Source organism: Bison bison, unplaced genomic scaffold (assembly GCF_000754665.1).
Source record: "Bison bison bison isolate TAMUID 2011002044 unplaced genomic scaffold, Bison_UMD1.0 scf7180017864256, whole genome shotgun sequence".
Classification (NCBI taxonomy): Eukaryota; Metazoa; Chordata; class Mammalia; order Artiodactyla; family Bovidae; genus Bison; species Bison bison.
Genome location: NW_011494828.1, coordinates 2,308,487 through 2,319,609, shown reverse-complemented (window position 1 = coordinate 2,319,609; position 11,123 = coordinate 2,308,487). Strand labels below are relative to the sequence as shown.

General features: G+C 49.2%; 1 protein-coding gene across 1 annotated transcript in view; it reads right to left on the bottom strand.

Moving 5' to 3' along the window:
* Positions 1-11,121, bottom strand: part of FAAH (fatty acid amide hydrolase) — a gene marked incomplete at its 5' end in the record, with an annotated part of 21,024 nt that extends 9,903 nt beyond the window's left edge. Inside the window, 2 exons of the mRNA XM_010847898.1 lie at positions 1,150-1,263; positions 10,990-11,121. Coding sequence (XP_010846200.1) covers positions 1,150-1,263; positions 10,990-11,121 — 246 coding nt within the window. The remainder of the gene's footprint in view (positions 1-1,149; positions 1,264-10,989) is intronic.
* Between the last annotated feature and the right edge of the window lie 2 nt (positions 11,122-11,123).

Here is an 11,123-nt window from a genome sequence, read left to right as displayed (position 1 = left end):
AAAGAGGAGGCCAATCTGTAGCCAGAATGCTCTCTGTGGATGCTCCCTCTGAAGGGCTGGAGCTTTTTCAGGGACATGGATTTGAAAGAAGCAACCCCATCTGTTCAGACTGTGTCCTTTCAATGCACCTGACCCAGGGGTGTCCAGTCCTTTCTCCACAGTCCCTCTCTGTCCCTTCTCAGCTGCAGTCACTCACACCACTCTCACATGCCTGGCACTCATGTCCACCTGCTTAGGGGTCACAGTCACTGCCACGTACTCTCTTCCGAGAGATCATATCACATACAAGTCATTTTCATAGCAGCACAATTTCTTCCTTCATTTCGTTTCAAACACATTTCTTGAGCACTCACTATCAACATATAAAGGACATCGTGGTAGGCCCTAAGGTACAAAGACAAATAAGACTCTGTCCACCAAAAGCCCACACATGTGCCTTGGGAAAGAGAAAGACAAGACAAGCCCCAAAATGTGATGAGAAATGTGCTGTTAGTAAGTGACCACTGAAGAGGAAACCCTAACCCAGACTGGGAGGGGAGGAGGGTTATGGGAGGCTTCCTGGAAGACGTGACTCCTCTCTGGGCCCTGAAGACTCAGGAGAGCCTGTTGCACTGAGCAGGGCAAGAGGAGGGAGAAGAGCCTTGCAGGTAAAGGCAACCCCAGAGCACAGCAGGCTATGGGGGCCAGGTAACTGCCAGCAGCTGAGCTGCCGATGCCCCAAGCCCCGGAATCCTTGACCAGAGAGGATGCTGGAATGCTGAGCGGGCAGCTGGCCAGGAGACTGGTGCTTGGTCCTGGACAGAGACTGGTGGAAGACCAGGGTAGCGGGGGAGGCAAGGGGATGGTCTAGGGGGAGCTCTAAAAGGGAACAGACCAGACTCAGCGACTGATGGGGTGGGGGCGGAATGGGGTGGGGAGTCTGGGCTAAAAGCCAGGTTTCTAGGTAGGACAACATGCTCAGTGTCCCCAGCACATGCACACACACAGAGCCTTCTCTCTCTCTCTCTCATACACACACACAGCTCTGGCTCCCTCCCTCTCTCCCTGGCAGCCCTTGGCACTGTGGTCCCACCATGGCCCTCCAGCCAGGTTTTCCCCCAGCCTTGTACAGAGAGGGGAGGAAGGAGTGGGGTCACTCCCTGGCCTTACCTTTCCTATGTAGGTGAAGAGCACAGCCTCGGGATACAGGTCCCCACTGTGTAACTTCTGTACCAGTTGAGGCAGGGGCAGGGCCAGCAGCGCCTCTGAGTCCAGGTCAGGGTTCTGGGGAGACACCTCGGATCAGTCCCCTACTCCCCCCAGGCCCCAGGTGCCTGCAGCAGACACCTATGGCCCATGCCCCCACATCCCAACATCTACCAAGCATGTGCTCACTGTCACATGCCAGGCCATAACAGACATGCCCACCCGCGTCTCTGACATCACAAATGTGCTCCAGCTGGGCAGGCCCTTGCCACCTGTGGACAGTACAGATCTATCTCTTCCAGAAGCTCACTTGAGGGGGGCCCAGGGAGAGGCCACGCCCAGGCTGAGTATTAGACCATTATGAAAAAACTTCCCAGGTGGCGCTAGTGGTAAAGAACCCACCTGCCAATGCAGGAGACGTAGGAGACAAGGGTTCAGCCCCTGGGTGGGGAAGAGTCTCTGGAGAAGGGTATGGCAACCCACTTCAGTATTCTTGTCTGGGGAATCCCATGGACAGAGGAGCCTGGCGGGCTACAGTCCATAGCATTGCAGAGAGTTGGACAAGACTGAAGCAGCTTAGCACAGTGGTTGCTGAGTGTGGCCACACACCTTGTTGATATGCTCTGTGTTTGGATTAAATGTTACCACCATTCCCATTGCACAGCTTAAAGAAACTGACGTTCACAGAGGGAAAGTGCTTTGATTAGGACTTACAGATAAACTATAGTTCTCTGCCCATTCAGCACAAGCTGCCCACTGGCTGTCCACCTGCACTTAACTACTCAACCCTTTGGCAGGGGAGGGCAGAAAGAAGAAAACCCTGTCTTAGGTGGCTGGGGTTGAAGCTAGAGCCACATCAAAGAGAGAGGTTTTTTCCATTCATTCCATAAATATATATATTAGGCATCTACTCTGTACCAAGGACCATGCTAGACATGGGGATACAGCAGTGAACAAGAAAGTCACCTCCAGGCTTTGGGGGAGCTTCAACAAGGTGTAGAGTTGGGAGTGAGGAGATAATTTGGTGGCTTGGTGATAAAGAATCTGCCTGCGATGCAGGAGACCCGAGTTTAATCCCTGGGTCAGGAAGATCCCCTGGAGAAGGAAATGGCAACCCACTACAGTACTCTTGCTTGGAGAATCCCATGGACAGAGCCTGGGGGGCTACAGTCCATAGAGTTACAAAGAGTTGGACACAACTGAGCAACTAACACACAGAGATCATTTATAAGTAAACAAATAAGAATTTTAGATAGCCAGAAATAAAGAAAATAACATGGATGTACTGAGTGGGCAGAACACAGGTAGAGGGTGGTCAGGGAAGAGCTCTCCGACGGAGGAGGGACGTTGTTCAGACACTCACTGCCAGGTCTCAGAGGCCTCCAGAGTCTCTGGGATCAGCCCCTGCCTGCATACCTCACTGGCTTCCCCCTCAAGGGCTTTGGGCTAATTAGGAGAGCATTTGAGTTCAGCCACCACATCTCATCTCTACCCTCCTCTGCTCTTGCCAAACTCACCAGGGACTTCCTCGTTGCCCAACACAACAAACACTCAACTCTTCATTCTGCTCCAAGTCTCATGGAGGCGTTCACAGGGCTGACTTCAGACTCCTCCTGGGCACAGGCATACCCCTTTCCCGGGGTTCCCTCCCTCCTCTACGCTGCTACTGTCATCCACTCGTTCAGCCAGTCAACACACATGTTCTGAGCACCTACTCTGGGTCGAGCACTATGTTAGGGCTATGAATTTAGAGTTAGCCAAGACAGACAAGTCCCTGATCTTAGAGCTTACCTTCAAGAAAACAAAGTAATTGAGAAAAAGAATTTGAAAAAGAAGAAAAGAAATTTTAATAACACAAGGGACATCCCTGGTCCAGTGGTTAAGAATCTGCCTTCCAGTGCAGGAGATGTAGGTTCGATCCCTAGTTGGGGAACTAAGATCCCACACGCGGCAGGGCAACTACTGAGCCTCCAGGCTCTGCAGTAGCAGTCCCCAGCCTATTTGGCACCAGGGACTGGTTTCAAGGAAGACAATTTTTCCACAGGAAGGAGGGGTGGGAAGGAGGTATGGGGGTGGGGGGATGTTCATCAATAATGTGAGCAATGGGGAGTGGCACATGAAGTTTCAGTCACCTGCCCCAGAGCTCACCTCCTGCTGTGCAGCTGGTTCCCAACCCGCCATGGACTGCTACCGGCTGGTAGGGGCTGGGGACCCCTCCTCTAGAACCTGTGCTCCACAACAAGATAAGCCCACACAAAGCAACTAGAGAAAGCTGGCGTGCCGCAACAGAGACCCAGCACAGCCAAAGTTTTTTAAAATAAAATAAATTTTTAAATAAAAAAAAAGAAAGAAAGTTAATAAATGATGGCAGATCACGATAAGTGTGAGAAAGGAAGTAAACAGAATCTGTGACAGAAAGAACAGTGGATTGACTCAGATGCACTGGGCAGGCGGAGACATTGTTTCAGCTATGACCTGAAGCACAAAAAGGAGCCAGACACAGGAAGAGTCAAAGGCTCCCGGAGGTTCCTCTGGGCACCTGCTCTTCCCTCTCTGATGCTAGAAGTCATGCCGCCTCTTGGCTTCCCTCCAGGCCCTACACCTATCACATGGCCTCTAGATGGTCCTTCCGCCTCCAAATCATCCTTCGCCTGACCCAACTGAGCTCAGACCCGCTCGCTGGGCTATTCCTTTTGTTCCCTCTGTTCCTGTGTCCTTCCCCTGAGCTCACTGCCTCCTATCTCCTTTCCACTGGCTCCTCTTCACTCAAGGAAGGACGCTGCCATCTGTCCTCAGCTCCCCCTTCTTCCACCCACATCTAATCGGTCACCACGCCCCTAAGTAGCTCTGGAAAATGGCCACCTCTCTGTCTCCTCTACTGAGACACTTGCCACTGCCGACCCTTTCTCTACTGGGTCACACAGAGGCCACCTAGCTGGCTTCTCTGCCAAAGCTTTGTCACCAGACCACACAGCACAACAACGACCTCACCTTGCCTGTCCCCTTCAGGTTGCCTCCCACCACAAGGTCCAGGAGATGTTTCTAGGCTGAGGTCCTGTCAGAGCCCCCTCTGCCCCCTCAATGTGACACAGCCCACTCACTCCCACCTCACACCCAAAGCTGAACACCCATCGCACACACCCACCACACAGCCTTTGAAATCCAGCCTCAATATCAGGAATATTCTTCCCCAAATTTGTTAAAGGGATACAACATTTACTTGGGATTTTTTTCTTTTCTTTTTTCTTTTTTTAATGATACAAGGAGCTACAAGGAGAAAAAATGGATCCATGATCTACCCCCAACATACTAGATAACCCCTGTGTGCTAAATTGCTTCAGTCGTGTCTGACTGTGACCCCATGGACTGTAGCCCGCCAGGCTCCTCTGTCCTTGGGATTCTCCAGGCAAGAATACTGGACTGGGTAGTCATGCCCTTCTCTAGGGGATCTTCCCGACCCAGGGATTGAATCCAGGTATCTGCACTGCAGGCAGATTCTTTATAATCTGAGCCATCAGGGAAGCCCAGACAACCCCTGATGACTTTTTTTTTTTTTTTAAGATATGCGAAATGGAAAGGAAACACTCCCCCCACCTCTAGGACCCCCTTGACAAATTCCTCTTCTGAAAAGGAAACCATAGTTTACAGTTTCTGATGAAACCTCATAGGAGAAAAAAAAAATGTTTGTGAAGAATCCACAATGTATATAGTTGTTTATATATATTCTATTTTTGGACAGAGGGATCATAGTATACACACAGTTCTATGCCTTGCGTTTCTCCCCTCACAATGAAAATAGCAAGATTTTTTTCTAATTATATACATATGTGCTCATTGTAAAAAATGAAAAACTGCCTACCAGTTTGTGGAAGAAAGTAAATATCACCAGAGAGCCCACCACACTGGGGTAATGACCAGCAGGAGCCTGATCACCACCATTCCCCACCTCACCCAGGGTGTCCACAGAGGCCCTGTGCATCTCAGCTAGAAGCTGTCAGTGAGCTCCTCTCAATTCTCAGCACAAATGTTCATTCTTTCCTCTGCTCTTCTGTGTTGACAGTTGATGACACTGTTGTTAACAGCTATTTTTAAGTCTTCAACTAGTTATCAGGCAGCTGAGACATTTTCTCTTTCACAAGACACCAGAGTAAGTCTGCATGTCCAGGAGGCCAATCTAAGAACATGGAGGAAATTAAAATTTATATGGAGAATGCAGGGAAGTATACAAATAAGATCTCACCAAGCATGTGGCCATCTGTATGCCTTTTTTTCCAAGCATAGGATATTACAGCTGTCATTGAATCACTGCCCCTCCTTAACCTGTTTTTCTCCTGAACCACCTACTGTCCTAATTTCAGATACCCTAGATGGTCCTCCAAGTTGTTTTTTTTTTTTTTTAATTTTATTCATGGTTTATTGTTGTTATTTTTTTAATCACATCTGTTCTATTTCAAGATATACATTCCATTCTATCATGTGACCATGGACATTGACTGAAACAAAAACCATACTGTTCTCCCATTCATTTACTGACTTGTTTTAAAATCAGCTTCAAGTTGGTCTTGGAGATGCCGGGAGATGGAACTACAGGTCAGATCCAGTTGAAGGGAGAGGCATTTGTAATCCAGTGGGATTTTGACAAAGGGGCTTGGAAGGTCTGTGCGGGAAGGGCATTCTGGTTAAAACCAGAGGTGCAGAGGCACTGAGGTGTGGGCAAGTGGGATGGCTCTCCCAGTCGTCATAGTCTATCAATGGCAGTCCCTCACTTCAGTCTAGAAAGGATATTAAAACTTACTTAGGGGGCTTCCCAGGTGGCTCAGTGGTAAAGAATCCACCTGCCAGTGCAGGAGATAAGTTCAATCCCTGGTCCGGGAAGATCCCACACGCCATGGAGCAACTAAGCCCATGTGCCACAACTACTGAGCCTGTGCTCTAGAGCCCAGGAACCATAACTATAGAAGTCCACACACCCTAGAGCTTATGTTCGTCAACAAGAGGAGGCACAGCAATGAGAAGCCCGCATGCCGAAAGGAGAGAGTAGCCCCAGCTCACACAACTAAAGAAAAGCCCGCACAGCAACGACAACCCAGCACAGTCAAAAATAAAACAACTCATTCAGGCAGTAAGGTGGAAGCAAATGGGCAAACGCATATTTCAAATTAAGCCTCACATGGTCAACAGAGTGTATGAAAAGCATGCCTCACTCTAAAGTTGCTTGAGAGTCCCAAAAGAGATAAACCATTTTGTGATGTTCAGGAGGCGCTTGGGACCTCCCCTCCTCCAGCAGCACCTTGGGACACAGGACGTAGCTGGGTCCCAACTCACTTCTCTGCAATCTATCAGGCAGGAGCTGTACCATAGGCTGCTGTATTCACCCAGGGGCCCCCTGACCTCAAGGCCCCCTTCTCAGTGTGGGGCTGGGCTGAGAAAGACCCAGAAGAAAGACTACTGAAACAGCCTCAAAACCCCCAGCAGCTCCAGCACCAAGCAGAAAGAGCCTTAGGGGTGGGATAGAGGAGGGGCTTCTCCCTAAGGTTATGTGTGAGCTCAGCTAAACTGCCCACCTTCCCCAACGGCTCAGTGGGTTAAGAATCTGCCTGCAGTGCAGGAGACGCAGGGTTCGATCCCTGGGTTGGGAAGATGCCCTGGAGGAGGAAATGGTGACCCACTCCAGTGTTCTTGCCTGAAGAATCCACGGAGAGGGGATTCTGGTGGGTATACAGACCATGGGCCAAAAAAGAGTTGGACACGACTGAGCAACTAAGCACACAAACTGCCCACCTCTTACTGATCCCAGAGCTACTGTCTTCAAGACCTCAACCCCTGTGCTGACTGCTCAAAACAAGACTGCTGAACTAGTTATCCCTTTCTTCTGCCAGTCACCGGAAAACCAAAAGGGAATTTCCCTACTTACTCATCTGGAAGAGCCAAGTTTTGGTGTTCTGAGGCCAGGCTCTGACCCACAGAGGGTGTTTAAACACTTTTTGGTATTTCAAGGCCAAAACCTGCGCTGGAAGTTATTGTTGTATTGTTGTTCCATCACTAAGTCATGTCCTGCTCCTTGCAACCTCATAGACTGCAGCACGCCAGGTTCCTGTGTCCTTCACTATCTCCTGGAGTTTGCTTAAATTCATATCCATTGAGTCCATGATGCTGTCTAACCATCTCATCCTCTGATCCCCACCCCATTCTCCTTTTGCCTTCAATCTTTCCCAGCATCAAGGTCTTTTCCAATGAGTCAGCTCTTTGCATTAGGTGGCCAAAGTCCTGGAGCTTCAGCTTCAGCATCAGTCCTTCCAATGAACATTCAGGGTTGATTTCTTTTAGGAAATCTACCATGGAAGTTCAGTTCAGTTCAGTTCAGTCGCTTAGTCGTGTCTGACTCTTTGCAATCCCATGAACCACAGCACGCCAGGCCTCCCTGTCCATCACCAACTCCTGGAGTCCACCCAAACCCATGTCCATAGAGTCAGTGATGCCATCCAGCCATCTCATCCTCTGTCGTCCCCTTCTCCTCCTGCCCTCAATCTTTCCCAGCATCAGGGTCTTTTCAGATGGGTTAGCTCTTCTCATCAGGTGGCCAAAGTATTGGAGTTTCAGCTTCAACATCAGTCCTTCCAGTGAACACCCAGGACTGATCTCCTTTAGGATGGACTGGTTGGGTCTCCTTGCAGTTCAAGGGACTCTCAAAAGTCTTCTCCAACACCACACTTCAAAAGCATCAATTCTTTGGTGCTCAGCCTTCTTCACAGTCCAACTCTCACATCCATACATGACCACTGGAAAAACCATAGCCTTGACTAGACAGACCTTTGTTGGCAAAGTAATGTCTCTGCTTTTCAATATGCTGCCTAGGTTGGTCATAACTTTCCTTCCAAGGAGTAAGCATCTTTTAATTTCATGGCTGCACTCACCATCTGCAGTGATTTTGAAGCCCAGAAAAAGAAAGTCAGCCACTGTTTCCACTGTTTCCCCATCTATTTCCCATGAAGTGATAGGACCAGATGCCATGATCTTAGTTTTCTGAATGTTGAGTTTTACACCAACTTTTTCACTCTCTTCTTTCACTTTCATCAAGAGGCTCTTTAGTTCTTCTTCACTTTCTGCCATAAGGGTGGTGTCATCTGCATATCTGAGGTTATTGATATTTCTCCCAGCAATCTTGATTCCAGCTTGTGCTTCGTCCAGCCCAGCGTTTCTCATGATGTACTCTGCATATAAGTTAAATAAGCAGGGTGACAATATACAGCCTTGAAGTACTCCTTTCCCCATTTGGAACCAGTCTGTTGTTCCCTGTCCAGTTCTAACTGTTGCTTCCTGACCTGCATACAGGTTTCTCAAGAGGCAGGTCAGGTGGTCTGGCATGCCCATCTCTTTCAGAATTTTCCACAGTTTATTGTGATCCACACAGTAAAAGGCTTTGGCATAGTCAATAAAGCAGAAATAGATGTTTTTCTGGAACTCTCTTGCTTTTTCCGTGATCCAGCAGATGTTGGCAATTTGATCTCTGGTTCCTCTGCCTTTTCTAAAACCAGCTTGAACATCTGGAAGTTCATGGTTCACGTATTGCTGAAGCCTGGCTTGGAGAATTTTGAGCATTACTTTACTAGCGTATGAGATGAGTGCAATTGTGCAGTAGTTTGAGCATTCTTTGGCATTGCCTTTCTTTGGGATTGGAATGAAAACTGACCTTTTCAGTCCTGTGGTCACTGCTGGGTTTTCCAAATTTGCTGGCATATTGAGTGCAGCACTTTCACAGCATCATCTTTCAGGATTTGAAATAGCTCAACTGGAATTCCATCACCTCCACTAGTTTTGTTCGTCGTGATGCTTTCTAAGGCCCACTTGACTTCACATTCCAGGATGTCTGGCTCTAGGTCAGTGATCACACCATCGTGATTAGCTGGGTCATGAAGATCTTTTTTGTACAGTTCTTCTGTGTATTCTTGCCACCTCTTCTTAATATCTTCTGCTTCTGTTAGGTCCCTACCATTTCTGTCCTTTATCGAGCCCATCTTTGCATGAAATATTCCCTTGATATCTCTACTTTTCTTGAAGAGATCTCTAGTCTTTCCCATTCTGTTGTTTTCCTCTATTTCTTTGCACTGATTGCTGAGGAAGGCTTTCTTATCTCTCCTTGCTATTCTTTGGAACTTTGCATTCAGATGCTTATATCTTTCCTTTTCTCCTTTGCTTTTCACTTCCCTTCTTTTCACAGCTATTTGTAAGGCCTCCTCAGACAGCCATTTTGTTGTTTTGTTTTTTTTTTTCCGGTTCTTAAAAATAAGGAAAGGCTGTTGCTCCAGAAGGAAACTGGATGCTTGGATCCAGATGCTGATGCTTGGAGCTAAAGTGAGGGAAAACCCACCCTTCTACTACCCCACACCCCTGCCAGCTGGTGGGTTCCTTGCAACCAGGAGGAGAGTTATGTAGGCAGAAACTGTGGGCAGATTCCTGCAGCTGCCCCCACACATTCCTTGGAGCCAGGAGAACTCAGCTAGCTAGCTGCACAGGACTTGGAGTCTCCGGAGCAGCCGAGGGTCTCTAGGCTGGGCCTGGCATCACTGCAAGGATCCCTGAGCAGGGCACCAGGGAGCTCTGCCAGAGAAGAAGGATCAGACAGTGATGAAGCTTTGCTCAACTAGGTAGGGAAAGTGGCCAATTTGGATTGAATACCTAAAAATGAACTGATTGTGTACTTTCGCTGATTGTGTGCCATGTCAGTGAGTGAGGGCTAGAACCAGATATGTTATTATTTCACTAAACAAACAAATAAGACATTTTCCTGGTTCAGGAATGGTATGGTGTAAATTCATATTAGTACATCCAGCGAAAACCGCAAAGCAATCAAGGCCATACCCAGGGCCTGGCATCCAAGGCCTGGGTCTCCCTTCCTGATCTTTCTTCCTTGCTCCTCTCCATTGGAATGAGGCTGGATGGTTCCACCAGGCATCTAGGTTCTAGTTCTAGCTCCTGCCTCATCTTGTCCCATCATCTGGAATGCCTTCCTACCTGTCATATCCAAATTCCATCCAACACCCCTTGGGGCAAGTCTTCTGTCTCACAGCACATAGGAACTGAGCTTGGTATTTCGACTTGGAACTGAGTCCAGTGTGGCATACACCTAGAGGAAAGCCTCCTCTTCCAGGCCGCTTCTCTCACCTCCATACACACACTGAGCTGATCCAGAGGGAAAGAAGCTTGTTGACAGGTCACCCAGGGAAGGGCTGGAACTAAACCTGTCCATGAAAGGAACTTATAACCCATCTGACTCCACAGCCAGGTGGCAAGAGTCCACCTCAGCCGGTAACTCCCTGTGGACTTGCTCAAGTCCCTCCCCAGCTTCCTCTGAGCATCCTCAATGAATTTGAACTATAAGCTCTCAGAAGGCCCTTGACCATCACTTTATGATTCCAAAGTCCTAAACCCAAGCATCCTATTGGTTCTCATCTTGCAGTTTAAGCGTCCTAGGAAGTCCATGATCTTGAGATTATCTGGCACACAGCAAAGCTCCTCTTTGACCCAGTGAGGCGACAGCCTTCGACGACCTGTCCTGTCCCTTTCGTTTCCATTCCTCCCCTAGGTCCCACTTGGTTCAGAAAAGAGTACAGAATGCATGATGGCGAGAGGGGTGTCAGAAAGTTACAAAACCTGCGCTGCCCACACACCTGAGCTGCGGGCCGCCCGTCCCTCCCACACACCTGAGCTGCCGGCCGCCCATCCCTCCGAGCGCCCAGGCGGCTCAAAGCGCTGCTGCCACCCAGAACCCTCCCCTTCCACACCGATTCCAACCCCGGCTGTCACCTGGAGCCGGAAGCGCTGCGCCGCCTTGTCCATGGTGTCCAGGGCCGCTTTCTGCCTCCGTCGCGCCCGGACCGCCGAGGCCCGCGCTGTCCGGCGACTGGACCAGCGCAGGGCCAAGGCCGCCGCCACGAAGC